Raw genomic sequence first — 16,111 nt, 5'->3', positions numbered from 1 at the left:
TTTAAACTTAACAATATATTTCAAAATAATCAAAGAGTCAAACAATGTACCACAAGGGACATTTTCGGATATTTCAAACTTAACAACAATAAAAAAACATAAAAATTTTGGAGTTCAGTTATACCAGTCCATAAAAGGACATTTATAAATTTAAATAAATTCAAATGCCTACATACAAAAGAAGAAAAATATACAGATTAATCATCTTTACTCTAGCCTTAAGAAACTAGAAAAAATGAAAAACTAAACTCTGAAGCTAGCAGAAGAAATTTTAAAAGTAAAAGCAGAAAATCTACAAGTCAAAAATATTAATAAGATGGGTCTTGAAGATGGCAGAATAGAGGAAGTCACTTTTCTGCCTCCTCTTTGGCATGAAACCAAGAAAGCAGATAGGCAGCTTCTCAATAAGGTACATGAAAAAGAAATTTAAAAAGGACTTTACTGGGGAAAAATAATGGACATTCAAAGCAGATTGGGGACTCAGGAAATTGGATACAATAATATAGAAGGAACTACCCTGTGCCCAAACTGCCAAGGCTAGCCTGAGTGGTCCTTCACGAGCAAAGAGGAAGCATAGGAAATTAAAAGAACCCGTATTTTTAGGAGATCTGTGGCATGAGATCAAAGACACTACCAGATTAACCTGAAATGCATGCTACAATATCCTTGCAAGGGAAAGAAGCTGCATCTCTCCCAGCTGCCCCTAGAAGACAGAGGAAGGAGCCATTTTGTAGCCGCACCGAGGGGACGGGCCACTGTGCAAGCTACTTCTTGGCAAACCTAGGTTGGTCCCAAAATACAGGCCTGGCAAACCCACAACATATGACATAGGACATGCCTAAGTGACCAGGAGAAAATCAGACAGGAGAGGGGTTTATACAAATACACATCCAGAAAACCTACCCAGCTCCTTTCTCCCCCTTGAGTCCAGAGGCTCACTGGACCAATTGGGAGGGACATAGCCAGCTGAGAATTTGAAAGGGTGTGGGCAGGAGTTTGGAGACTGAACCCAGGAGATCAGGAAACACATGATCCATGGGAGATAGAGAGGACAAAACATTGTCTCCTCTGCCATACCAGTGAAACCCAGGGGAGATTCCTGGGGTGCAGTCTCCCAGTGTGGATCAGCAACTGCTGGGCCCTGGAGGTGCACTGATTTAAAATCTTCATATCAATCACCATTCAAAGAAGAAGCTGGAACCTACCTAGGCCTAAACCCTGCCTCCAGGAGCTCTGCCTACCTAAGCGATCTCCTCTTACTAAATACTCCAGCGAAACCACCATGAGGGTGAAGCAGACATCACACTCCAGTCCATCATACCTAACACTGCTGAGAAGGGAGGCTGAGAATTTTTTGAACTTCAACAGAAACAATTCTTTGAACTGTTCATAGAGAACTTTTCTTTTTGTGTAACTGTGAGCTAAATATTTAATGGACACTTATACATTTACATATTTGCCTTTTTTCTCATTTCTAGCATTTTTAAGGCAGTTATTATTCGTGGCTGAGTCTTATGAGATCTCGGATTTTAGTTTTGTTTTGTATTCTTGTATTTATTTTTTAATTGTTTTGAAATTTTTTCCCCTCACTTATGTTTCCCTTGATTCTTTTTCTCTTTTCTTCTAACAGGCAAACACTATTGCCCCCTCTTTCATTATTTAATTTTTTACTTCTATTATCTGTCCTCCTCCCTCACAATCATCACATCCTACATCTCTTCTGTTCTCTCCCTGTTCATTGTAAACCCTTTTGCAAACTTACTATTTTTACTGTGGGCAATAACTGATCACATAATTTCTGTTTATTGTGCAGGAATTATATGGTTTAAGACTATATGGTGTTTGCATTGGTTGTGGCTATTATTTGTCTACCCCTAAACTATGAAGTATTGAAAACCTTTAGGGATACTATAAGTCCATAGGGTACAAACTCTACTGCCTCAGATCCACACTGCAAGATGGGCAGACACACAAACAACATGAAATATCAAGGGAACAAGCCACCCCAAACAAACCTAAATACTTCAATAATAGAATTCATTGACAGCACACTGGAAGAAATGTTAGAGAAGGAGTTCAGAAAGTTCATAGTTACACTGATCTGTGAGGTAAAAGATGATGTAAGGAGTGAAATCAGAGAGAAAATACAGGAAGTGAAAGATCAATAAAGAGATGAGGATTCTGAAAAAAAAATCAAGTAAAAAATCCTTGAAATGAAAGAATCAATAAACCAAATTAAAAATTCAATTCAAAGACTAAACCACTTGGAAGACAGTTACAGGAAATGAAGACAAAATATATACTCTTGAAGATGAAGCTGATTATGGGGAAAGTTAAAAGACTACAAACAGAACTTCCAAGAATATGAGATAACAAGAAAGGACAAAATTTAAGATTTATGAGGAGAGAAGAACTCTTAGAGATGCAAACCAAAAGAATGTACAATCTTTTAAATGAAATATTATTTGAAAATTTCCAAACCTAAAGTATGAAATGGAAATCAAACACAGGAGGCTTACAGGACACCAAAGATACAAAATCACAACAGACCTACAACAAGGCACATTATTATGAAAATGACTAACATACTAAATCAGAATAGAATTTTAAAGTCTGCTAGAGGAAAAACAACCGATCATATTTAGAGGTAAACCAATCCAGATTTGAGCTGATTTCTCAACTAAAACTCTAAAAGATAGGAGGTCTTAGAATAATATATACCATGCTCTGAAAGAAAATGGATGGCAAATAAGAATACTATTCCCAGCAAAATTAAGCTTCAGAATTGACAATGAAACAAAAGCCCTCACAACTAGAAAGCCTGCACTAAAAAACATACTCAAATATTTCATGAAAAATAAAATTGAAAATCAGCAAAGAAAGGAACTACATTAGAATAGTCAATCAAAGGAAACTAAATCAAGAACCAAAAATAAATCAAAATGAGAGGGAATAAAAATCATTTTTCAATGATAACACTGAATGCAAATGGCTTAAACTAATCAATCAAAAGACACAGACTTGAAGACTGGATTTAAAAAGTAAACCAAAAATATGCTATCTCCAAGAGAGACATCTCATAGGCAAAGATATCCACAGACTGAAGGTAAAAGGATGGGAATAGAATATATCATTCACATGGATCTCATAAACAGGAGGGGTTCTATCCTTGTTTAGGATAAAGTGGACTTCAAGTCAAAGTTAATCATAAGAGACAGAGAACGTCATTTCATACTGCTTAATGAAATTATACATCAATAAGATATAACAATTGTAAATATTTATGCCCAAAATAATGGAGCACCTATGTTCATTAAACAAACCCTTCTCAATTTCAAGAATCAAACACACATATTCAACAATCAAACACAATAATACTGGGTGACTTCAACACACCTCTCTCACAACTGGACAGATCTTCCAATCAAAAACTAAACAAAAGAGTTGTAGAACTAAAAAACAGAATTGATAATTAGGTCCTAACAGACATATTTAGAATAATTTATCCATTGATGACTGAATATGATTTCTTCTCAGCAACACAAGGATCGTTTTCTAAAACAGACCATATCTTAGGCCACAAACCGTCCCTTAGCAAATACAAAAAAAAAGGAGATAATATCTTTCATTCTATCAGATCAAATGGAATGAAATTAGAAATCAATAATAAAATAAAAAACAGAAACTAAATAATACACTACTGAATGTCCTATGGATAGCCCAAGATATCCGGGGTGAAATAAAAAATACTTAGAGATAAATGAGAACACTGATACAACACATCAAAATCTCTGGGACACCATGAAGGTGGTTCTAAGAAGAAAGTTCATTGCACTGAGCTAATTTATTTAAAGAATAGAAAATCACCAAATAAATAATCTAACATTACACTTCTCAAAACCCTAGAAACAGAAGCACAAATCAACACCAAAAGCAGAAGACAGGAGATAATTCAAATCAGAGCTAAAATCAATGAAACTGAAACAAACAACAACAAAACAATTTTAAAAAAAGCAAAAAGTTGGTTTTTTGAAAAAATAAATAAAATTGATAAACCCATAGCCAAGCTTACCATCATAAAGAGGGGAAAACCCATATTTCTAAAATCTGCAATGAAAACTGAAATATCACCACAAACACTACTGAAATACAGATGATAATCAGAAACTATTTTGAAAATCTAAACCCTAATAAAATAGAATATCTTGAGGCACTGGGTTCGATTCTCAGTACCACGTATAAATAAATAAAATAAAGGTCTATCAACAACTAAAAAAATAAAAAATAAATTTAAAAAAACAGAATATCTTTAAGACATCAAAAAATTTCTAGAGATATATGACCTACCCAAACTGAATGGCGAGGACATAGAAAATTTAAACAGATCAATTTCAAACAATGAAATTGAGGATGCCACCAAAAGCCTACTAACAAAGAAAGGCCCAGGACCTGATAAATTAATTCTCAGCTGAGTTCGACCAGATCTTGAAAGAAGAACACCAAACCTACTCAAATTGTTCCATTATGTAGAAAAGGAGGGAACCCTTCCAAACTCATTTTACAAAGCTAGTATCATTCTGATACCAAAACCAGACAAAGACACATCAAGGAAAGAAAACTGAAGACCAATATCCCTAATGAACATATAGATGCTAAAATTTTTAATAAGGCAAATCACCTATTTAAAAGATAGTGCATTATGATCAAGTGGGGCTCTCCCAGGAATGCAAAGTTATTTCAACATAAGGAAACCAATAAATGTAATTTATCACCTCAATAGACTTAAAGACAAAAATCACATGATCATCTCATTAGATGTAAAAAAGGCATTTAACAAAATACAGTATCCATTCATGTTCAAAACACTAGAAAAACTAGGGATAGCAGGAACATACCTCAACATTGTAAAAGCTATATATGCTAAGTGCAAGGCCAACATCATTCTAAATGGAGCAAAACTGAAAACATTCCCTCTAAAAACTGGAAAAAGACATGGATGCCCTTCTTCACCACTTCTATTCAACATAGTCCTTTAAACTCTAGCCAGAGCAATTAGGCAAAAGAAAGAAATTAAGGGGACAGGAATAGGAAATGAAGAGTTCAAACTATCCCTATTTGCCAACAACATCATTCTACATTTAGAAGACCCAAAAAACTCCACCAGAAAACTTCTAGAACTCATAAATGAATTTAGCAGAATAGCAGAATATAAAATTAACACCCACAAATTAATTGTGTTCCTATACACCAATGATGAATCAGCTAAAAAAGAAAATAGGAAAACTATCCCATTTACAATAGCCTCAAAAAAAATTAAATATTTGAGAATCAATCTAATAAAAGAGGTGAAAGACCTCTACAATGAAAACTTCAGAACACTAAAGGAAGAATCTGAAGAAGACTTTAGAAGATGGAAATATCTCTCATCTTCACAGATAGGCAGAATTAATATTGTCAAAATGACCATACTATCAAAATGTGCTATAGAGATTTACTGCAATTCCTACTAAAATTCCAATAATGTTCTTCATAGAAATAGAAAAAAAGTAATCATGAAATTCATTTGGAAAAATAAAAGGGCCAGAATAGTAAAACAATCCTTAGTGCAATAAGTGAAGGAAATAGCATCACAATTATACTACAGAGCTATAGTAACAAAAATAGCAAAAAATAACACTGGCACCAAAACAGACATGAAGACCAATGGAACAGAATAGGAGACACAGAGATAAACCCACTTAAATAGTTATATCATACTAAACTAAGGCACCATAAACATACATTAAAGAAAAGATAGCCTCTTCAACAAATGGTACTGGGAAACTGGGAATTCATACGTAGTAGAATAAAATTTAACCCTTCTCTCTCACCCTGCACAAAACTCAACTCAAAGTGATTCAAGGACCTAGGCATTAGACCAAGAAGAAAATGTAGGCCCAACACTCCATCATCTCGGCTTAGGAGCTGACTTCCAAGACTCCTAAAGCACAGGAAGTAAGACAAAGAATGTGAATTTAGCAATATCACAGAATATAAAGTCAACATATAAAAAATTCAATTTCTGAATACTCAAACAATTTGAAGAATCATTTCAAATATTATATGGAAATATATCCCAAACCATAAAGACCTAACACAAAAACTACAAAACATCACAGAAATAAATTAAATAAGGTTGAAATTAATAGAAAAATATGCCATGTTCATGTATTGCTAAATGTCATTACTAAGCATTGCTGAAATTGTTGATCTAAACATTCAACGTCATCCCATTCAAAAAAAATCCAAACAGAATGTGCCTGTATGTGTGAGGGGGTGATTTGATCCTAAAATTTACATAAAAATGCACAGAACCTAGGATAATCAAAATAATCTTGAAAAAGAATGAAGTAAAAAGACCACCTAATTTCAAGACCTGATCAAAACCAAAGAAATTAAGACTTGTCCTGGGAAAACAACAGACAGAGGGAACAACAGAAAAGAATACAACTTAGAAACAGATGTACACATACGTGGTCAAATTATTTGAAAAAAGAAAAGTCAAAGAAATTAAAGATGGGTAAATGGATAGAGTTAGAGAAGATAATGCTAAGTGAAGTTAGTCAATCCCAAAAAACAAATGCTGAATGTTTTCTCTGATACAAGGAGGCTGATTCATAGTGGGGTAGGGAGAGGGAGCATGGGAGGAATAGATGAACTCTAAATAGGGCAGAGGGGTGGGAGGAGAAGGGAGGGGGCATGGGGTAATTAATGATGGTTGAATGTGATGGACATTATTATCCAAAGTACATATGTGAAGACGCAAATAGTGTGAATATACTTTGTATACAACCAGAGATATGAAAAATTGTGCTCTATATGTGTAATAAGAATTGTAATGCATTCCACTGTCACATATCAATAAAAAAATTAATCAAAAGAAAATAAATGAAAGATGAGAAAGAAATGTCTCTTCAGAAACTGGGTACTGGAAAAACAACATCAATATAAGGGAAAAAAATGAACCTCCACCTCTACCTAATTCCAACACAAAAATTATTGCAAGATAGATCATAGATCTATATGTAAGATCTAAGACTATATTATACTAGAGAAAAAACATAGGAGAATACAATCTCAACTTGCGGTAGGTAAAGAGTTCTTATGGAAGTCACAGAAAGCACTAATCATTAAACAAAAACTGATATACTGATTTTCATCAAAATTTAAAAGTTTTACTCACTAAAAGATACTGAAATGAAAATGAAATGACATGCAAATCTGGAAGAAAATATTCATAATACATATATCTGACAAAAGACTTACATCCAGAAGAGATATAAGGAACTCCTATAATTTAATGACATAAAGAAAAGAATTCAAAAGAGAAAAGATTTTAGCAGTTTCACAAGATTGACAGATGACCAATAAGCATATTATAGCATGCAACAGAGTCATTTGAGAAGCACAAATTAAATCTACAAGATACCACCAAACATCCACTAACATGGATAAAATTCAAAAGTTAAACACCACCAAATTTTAGTAAACATGTGGAGCAACTAGAACTCTCATATATAGCAGGAGAGTAAAAATAGCACAAACATCTTGGAAAACAATTAGGCAGTTTCTTATAAAATCATACATCTACTGTATAACCCTGTAATTCTATATCCATATTCTATAGAACAATTCTATATCTCTATTGTTAAATATAGGCCCACAAAAAGCTTTCAACAAAAATAGTCATAGTCTCTTTATTCAAAATAGCTCCAAAGTGGAAGCAATTCAGATATCCATCTACAAGGAAATTAGATAAAGAAGTTGTAGCATATTCATACAATGGAATAGAGAAATAATAAAAAGAGTAAACTACTAATCTATACAAGAAGAAGGAAGAGTCATAAAAGAAACATTATCCTGAATAGATGAAGCCAGGCACAAAAGTACAGATTATGTGACTTCATTTATATGAGGAAATTTTAAGGCAACAGTAATTTGTGGCATGAGAAAGGAGATCAGTGATTGCTTTGGCAGGAATAGAGGCAGGGATGAATCTCTTGAGAAGAATTGTAAAGAGAACTTTCAGGATGATGGAAATGTTCTGTACTTTGATAAAGATGTAGGTTACAAAGATGAATACATTTTTAAGTAATCAAAATGTACCTTTTAGTTCTATGTTTCACTTTCTATATTTTAAAATATAACTTTAAAAAGTTATATTTTAAAAAGGAATTACATGCATTAAAAGAAATCTTCATAGACAGTCCATAAAGTTTCTCATGAATCCAATAATCCATGATATTATATAGTCTATAATCAAAACAAAATATTTTTATATTTGATTATTTAACCACATTGATTTATTATTTAACCATTTGATTATTTAACAAAAACTGTGACAAAGTGATATTGATTTGGACCATTAATGCAGGGTTTTAACATTTTCTCATTATACTAAACTTTTAATATTTTTTTTTTCAGACATTAGGATTTGACTGTAATCAATCATAGCTTATGCTTCAATCCGGAATGTGAGTGGGACTTAGAACTGCTCTTAGAATATCTAATAAATAAAATTTAGTACAATGACAGATGGTTACACAACACCACATCTGATCTAAATATTCTAATACATTAAAAAGTTCTAAAAAGCAAAATACACAAGTATTTGCCTTACCAACAGTCAGACAAAACTGCAACACATGCACGGCTCCTTCTTGTTTCAGAAAGTTCATAAAACGAAATAAAAGATCTTGTTGCTCTCTGATTTGCTTCAATTCTAACTTCAGCACCTTGATACAATATAGGAGGAAGAGTAAGTTAAAGCTATATAAAGTGTTCTAAAATTGGCTGTTAGCAAATATAATTTTATTGCAGAAAATACTCACTGATGGTTTTTTATTTCTAGGTTCTGCAAATTTCTGCAAGAATGGAACCAAAGGGGAAGCTGGTTCTGTTGCTTTTTCAGGCTTAGAAGAAAAAGAATTAACTTAGAAAAATTGACACGTGATTTGACATTCAGAATCAAAAACTGGTGAATCTGAGGAGTTTTCTAATATGTTCAATACTCACTGGGCTGTCATCTATGAAGATTATAAGCAAATGATTCACAGTATCCTAGTAAAAAATAATAAACATAAGTCAAAGTATTTCCATTATTGTATCCTGCCCAGAATTCTCAGGATTTTGGTATTATATAATTTTCTAGAAAAATAACAAAACAAATGGAGCAGTGGCTAAGCATCTGCATTTATTTATTAAACAGAGACATTTTTAAACTCCATAATGCAAGTTCTTAACCTTTGTGAAAATGGGCAGAGAAAATCTAATTTTGGTATCTGAAATGCTTATTATTCCCATTTCTTCAAAATCCTGCTAGATCAAAGATGGGACTCATCCAATTGTCCATCAATGGATAAACAGATAAGCAAAATGTGATACATACCTACAATAAACTATTACTCAGTGTTGGAAATGAAAAAAAATTCTAACACATGCTGCAACACGAAAGAAGCTTGAGGACATTATGTTAAGTGAAATAAGACAACAACATAAGGGAACACTATGATTCCACTTATATAAAGTACCTAGAGTAGTCTAATTTATAAAGACAGAAAGAGTAGTGTTGCCAGGGGCTGATGGAAGGAATGAGGAATTATTGTTTAATGGGCATAGTTTTAGTTTTTCAAGACAAAAAGTTCTAGAGATGGATGATAGTGATGGTTGCATAAAAAAATGAAATTATCTCAAGGCTGGGGTTGTGGCTCAGTGGTAGAGCTCTTGCCTAGCACATGTGAGACACTGGGTTCGATCCTCAGCGGCACATATATATATAAACAAGTAAATAAATAAAGTTATTTAAAAAATGAATATATCTAATACCACCAAATTGTATACATAAAAAAGTTTAAGACAATGAGTTTTATGTTAAGCATATTTTATAATTGAAAGAATTTTTTTTAAATTTCTTACTGGATCAGCTAGAAAATCCAAAGAAGGAAGGAACACAGAACCAGACAGGATTTCTCTTATAAGTAAGGTCAGGGACCTGGGAAAAGAAATAAACATTTAATTATTTACAATAGTTCTTAATTTGCAAATGCATACTACCTACCTAAAGATTTTGTTAAAATGCAGACTACAATTCAGAAGTCTTGGATGGGACCACTCATGCTACTGGATTCAGAACGGGACTTGGGAGTCCTAACTTAGCTAAAACAGACTTAAAATACATTTTAAGTATTTTTATGGAAGGAACTATTTTCTAGTGTCCCTCATATTAGAGAATATTTTTTTCCTCTCTGAAATAACAGTCTGTCTTAGCTAAGTTAGGACTCCCAAGTCCAGTTCTGAATCCAGTAGCATGAATAACATTTGGGCGTTTGTTGGAAAAACAGAATCTCAGGTCCCATCCAAGACTTCTGAATTGTAGTCTGCATTTTAAACTAATGTTTAAGACTAAAATGTTTAATAGTATAATTACTTTGTAATTATGATATTGAATTTGATATATTTTTGTCTTTTGAGATGAGGTTTCACCAATTTGCTGAGGCTGGCCTCATATCTGAAGTCCTCCTGCCTCAGCCTCCCAAGTAACAAGGATTTAAGGCACACACCAGTGTACCTAGCTAAAGATATCTTCATTAAAATATTAAAACAAAATAACAAAAAATATTAAAACAAAATGCTTTCAAAAACAAGATTAATATTTAAAGTATATCAGTAAAATAAGCCATGATTTCTCTTCTAAGAACTATTAGGGTAACAGTAACCAGGTAACTTATGGAACAATCTAAAGGTACTTCTATTAGAATAAGAGAGAATGGATTTGTTGACCTTTAAGCATTATTCTGAGTTGGATATCTTAAAACCCAAACTTGTCTGTATAGTTTGTCAAAAATGTTTCTGCCTACAAGAATCATAATGAACATATCTTTAAAGAGGAACACCAAGAAAATAAAATATAATGACCTCAAAAAAGAAAATTAATTCTTTATTTATCTTTGATTTCCAAGATCCAGATCCATTTTTAAGAAAAAATTCTAAGCAACACCTAAGATGTAATAAATTATTTTCTTCAAATGAAAAACTATTGAAATCATAAATTCATACCAAGATTTAGTGAACTCTTATATAATCAAGAACAGCAATATACATATAGCATGGTATATAAGTACTTCTATGATATTTTCTAGTCTATTTATACCTGCAGTCTGTTGCTTTAGGAGGCAAAATATAGGGGAAAAGTAATTCAGTAAGTTTCCTTAAATAATGTAATTCATCTCTTCGGCTTCTCAAAGCCACATGAAGCTCGGGACCATATTCTTCTAAAGCAGCTTGCTGTAAAAATTCTGTATTTTTTACTATAAACAAAAATAAAAAATAAATATTGAAAACAAGTTAAGCAATATTAATTAACTTCAGCCATTTTGACCTAATCATCCCTTTCCTAGACCTCACTCTCTTTTCAATATTTATTCCATAGGGAAATTTTTCAGAAAATAAATATAGTTGGGCATGGTGGCGCAAAGTCTATAATCCCAGCAACTAAAGAGATTGAGGTAGGAGGACCATACGTTTGAGGTCAGCCTCAACAACTTAGCAAGAGTCTATCTCAAAAATAAAAATAATCAAATAAATAAAAGTAAAAAGTAAAAAGGGCTGGGAATGTAGTGGTAAAACAACCCAATACAGAGAAAAAAAAAGAAAAGAAAAGAAAGAAAGAAAATGAATGAATATAAAGAGAGAAATTCTTCATTGTTGAAAATTTGCTTATTTTTTTAATAAACTGATAATGGTCCTTTTCCCCAAACAAGAATCTAAAAATCATGATATAAAAATAGCAAATGATTTTTTTAAAGTAGAAAAAGCTACAGATCGTGTGTTTTAGCACACACAGGTTTTTGTTATCAAAAGGTAGATTATGTTCAGCTTCTACAGAAACAGAATTAATCAAAATTTTATTGTACCTGTTTTTACACTAATTTCATCCAGATAACCTTTAGATCTGTTATAGAAACTGGCTTCCCTGATGTTATGGTTTGGATGTGAGGTATCCCCCAAAAGCTCACATGTGAGACAATGCAAGAATGTTCAGGGGATAAATGATTGGGTTGTGAGAAACTTAACCCAATCAGTGAATTTATCCCCCATAGGGGTTAACTGAGTGGTAACTGAAATGGTTCACTGGGGGTGTGGCAAAAGTCTCTCTCTGCTATCTGATCACCATGTGAGCTGCTTTCCTCTGCCATACTCTTCCACCATGATGTTCGGCCTCACCTTGAGCCCTGAGGAATGAAGCCAACCTTTTATGGACTAAGATCTTTAAAAGTGTGAGGCCCCAAATAAAATTCTCTTCCTCTATAGTTGTTCTGGTCAGGTCCTTTAGTCACATCAGTGAAAAAGCTGACTAAAACACCTGGATAAATTCTAAACCTTTTGCCAGAATGTGAAATCAAGAGGTATAAAATTGTATAAGGTACAAATCCAGAACAGACAGACTTCTTTGTAAATATTAACTGATTATAAAAGTTATATTAACAGAAAAAAATTTTTAAAAGGCCAGGCATTAAATCTGATATATATTGTAATCCCAGATATTCAGCAAACTGAGGGAAGAGGTGAGACTCTGCCTCAAAATGAAAAAATAAAAAGGGCTGGGGGTATAGCTCAGTGGTAGGTAGTACCCCTGGGTTGAATAACCAGTACCTCAAAAAAAAAAAAAAAAAAAAAATGCACCCTATCTGTTGTACCTGAGGTACTAAAGCAGAACTGGCAAAGAACAGTTTATAGAAGAAATGCATTTTAAATTATTGGCTAAACTTTTTCCCACCATAAATTTGGCACGTTGAATTTTCTAAAAATTTATATGACAAGAATAGATTTAAATTCAGAAGACTAAGTTGTGCTAAATCCCAGCTCTACTTCTTTCCTGATATAATTTTGAACAATTGATAAAAGTCCTTTGGGCATTAGCAAATAGTCATTAACTTTTAATACTGAAAAGTCATCTTGTAGAATACATAATTCTAATATTTGACATAATTAAGTATTCACACATGTTGTATAAATTAATCACTAGGCTGTAATCTATTCAATATCTGTCAGATGTGAGAATATTTTAGACCTACTTAATGAGAAATTGAAGAGATTGGACAAAACATTTAAAAAAATTAAAAAAGAGGGGGAAACCTTAATGGGATTATATAAGCAAAATACAGATGTTGGAATACAAAACATATTAATCACCAGTATCAAATGCCTCATCAGTTGGCTATTTGCAGCTGATAAAAGGAAAGGACTGGGGCTGGGGTTGAGCCTCAGCGGTAGAGCGCTGGCCTACCATGTGCTGGGTGCTGGGTTCATTCCTCAGCATTACATAAAAATAAAAATAAAGGTTTTGTGTCCAACTACAACTAGAGCAAAAATTTTTTAAAAAGTCCCCAGAACCCATGACAAGTAATATCTTCAGGTAGACAATCTGAAGTATAATCCCTTTCCATAATCATTACTTAATTTAAATTAAGTCAATGCTTCTAGTGTGTGTGTGTGTGTTTTCAATAAGTCATAGAAGTACTTTCATAGATAGAAAACTTCTATGTAATTCCCCTACTCAAGAGGCAGATTAAGCCATACATCGTGTGCACACCTGTAATCCCAGAGGCTCAGGAGGCTGAAGCAAGAGAATCAAGAGTTCAAAGCCAGCCTCAGCAAAAAGCAAGGCACTAAGCAACTCAGTGAAACTCTGTCTCTAAATAAAATACAAAAATAGGGCTGAGGATGTGGCTTAATGGTCGAGTGCCCCTGAGTTCAATCCTTGATTTCCCCCCGCTCCCCCAAAAAAGAGGCAGATTAAGCAAAGAACATCAAGGACAGGATGACTACAGATGAAGAGGTGAATCTTTTATTTCCTAAATTATACATAATTTTGAAAACAAATTCAAAAAATAAATGATGGGGCTGGGATTGTGGCTCAGTGGTAGAGTGCTCGCCTAGCAAGCACAAGGGACCGGGTTCGATCCTCAGCACCACATAAATGTAAAATAAAAATATTGTATCCACCTAAAGCTTGAGAATAAATATTTAAAAAAAAAAAATGAAAAATCAAGCAGTTGAAAACCTTTTTTCCAAGTTTAGTTCACTGTCATTACATGTAGAATACCAGAATATCTGAATAAAATTAGATCCCTCCTAATTATCTAGTCTTTTAATTCTATGGATTTTATTAACCACAATGTGATTAATACAAGAAATTTGCATTTTATGGTAGTTTTATTAGGGAGGATGATTTTTTTTACATAAACAGTAGCAAACCACCAACCCCTTTCTTCCAAAGATTCAACAAGAGTTTCACTCTTGGGGCTGGAGATGTGGCTCAAGCGGTAGCGCGCTCGCCTGGCATGCGTGCGGCCCGGGTTCGATCCTCAGCACCACATACAAACAAAGATGTTGTGTCCGCCGAAAACTAAAAAATAAATATTAAAAGTTCTCTCTCTCTTAAAAAAAGTAAATAAATAAATATTAAATGTTATATAAAAAAAAAAGAGTTTCACTCTTGGGTAAGCACTCCTGGGTTCAATCCCCATTACCAAAAAAAAAAAAGACTTTCACTCAAACTAATCTGTCTCTACATATAACATCACTTTTATAGAGGCAAAATAATTGGGGAATTTTATTAAACTGATGAATTAAAGCTAAAAAAGGTGGCTCCATGTACTTGCAGTCTGATGTTTAGAGGTTTCTCAGTGGTGGTCGTTGGAACAAAATTAAAACTATATTGATATACGTGACTGTATAACCAATGTGATTCTATAACCTGTGCACTCAGAAAAATAAGAAATTATACTCCATTTGATTCAAATGTATGATATGTCAAGATCATTGTACTGTCATAGGTAACTAATAAAAAAAAAACTATATTGAAATTGCATTTCATGGACTAGGGGTATAACTCAATGATAGAGTACTTGCCCAGGATGTGTGAGGCTATGTGGGATCAATCCCTAGCACCACATTAGTACTTTTCTCATACAAAAACTTATAAATATTTATAGTAGCTTTATTTATAAGTGTCAAAAATCGGAAGCAACCAAGATGCCTTTCAATAAGTAAATGGAATAAATAAAGTATAGTATATCCACACAACAGAATATAATTGAATAACAATAAGAAATGAGTTATCAAGCCATAAAAAGACACAGATGAGCCTAAACACCTATTACTAAATGAAAGAAACCAGTCTGAAACATACTGTATAATTCCAATCATATAATATTATGGTAATGTCAAAACTATAGAAATAGTTTTCATATTTTTCTTCCTATAGTAAAATCACCTTTATGACATAGCTACAACAAAGATATTACCTCTAGTGTATTTTTGTCAGTGATGTGACAATGATTTTAAAAGTTAATTTTTTTAATTTAAAAATTAAGTTATATGTACTCAAACTCTTCTACACACATTCCTTTTTTAAGTATACTGAAGATCATCATTCCTTTCTTAAGTATATTGAAGAGATATATATTTTCTTGTTGTTTTGTTTTTTTGGGGGTGGGTGTTTTTATTTTTTGTATTTTTGCAGTGCCAGGGATAAATCGAGGGCCTCACATATGTTAGGCAAGCATTCACCACTGAACTATATTCCCAGCCCTGAAATTATTTTACTTATTATAAATTTATAAGAACACAGAATAATTGTAAACATATAATTGGAAATGTTTCTCATAACAGAATTATTCATATCAAACAGCAAATACACCAATGATATGATCTAAATTAACTTCCATTAATACCATTTAATATATCAGGTGAAAGTTGGTATATAAAATCAAAATCACTCAAACAGTAAGTAGAAAACATTACCTTTCTGTCTGGCTTTAACTATCACTTCTATATGCTTCATTGCTGCTTTTAACAGTTTCTTGGTTATAATAGATGGAATATCCACCTAGATAAATTCAAAATTAATATAAAACTTTAAAAATAATTGTCACTAAATGGCAATAAGATACTGGAACATATCTTAAAATTTGAGGCATTAGGGAGAATACTTTTGACATTATAGTTCTATTATAGTTCATAAGAGTTATACATTTCAAAATTGCTAAAAGTAAATTTCAAATGTTCT

At 32.8% G+C, this 16,111-nt stretch overlaps 1 protein-coding gene across 4 annotated transcripts in view; it reads right to left on the bottom strand.

Annotated features, from left to right (window-relative positions):
• Snx14 (sorting nexin 14) overlaps window positions 1–16,111 on the bottom strand; it is a 97,621-nt gene that overhangs the window by 54,437 nt on the left and 27,073 nt on the right. For all 4 annotated transcript variants that reach the window (XM_027928106.3, XM_027928107.3, XM_027928108.3 and 1 more), the window contains exons 7-12: window positions 15,847–15,931; window positions 11,189–11,345; window positions 9,955–10,030; window positions 9,055–9,099; window positions 8,871–8,951; window positions 8,660–8,774 (exon numbers count right to left, since the gene is read on the bottom strand). In XM_027928106.3, the coding sequence (XP_027783907.2) occupies window positions 8,660–8,774; window positions 8,871–8,951; window positions 9,055–9,099; window positions 9,955–10,030; window positions 11,189–11,345; window positions 15,847–15,931 (559 nt within the window). The remainder of the gene's footprint in view (window positions 1–8,659; window positions 8,775–8,870; window positions 8,952–9,054; window positions 9,100–9,954; window positions 10,031–11,188; window positions 11,346–15,846; window positions 15,932–16,111) is intronic.

The sequence above is a fragment of the Marmota flaviventris genome, chromosome 6 (genome assembly GCF_047511675.1).
Source record: "Marmota flaviventris isolate mMarFla1 chromosome 6, mMarFla1.hap1, whole genome shotgun sequence".
NCBI lineage: Eukaryota > Metazoa > Chordata > Mammalia > Rodentia > Sciuridae > Marmota > Marmota flaviventris.
The sequence above is the reverse complement of the archived record's forward strand: the minus strand, read 5'-3'. Positions and strand labels throughout refer to the sequence as shown.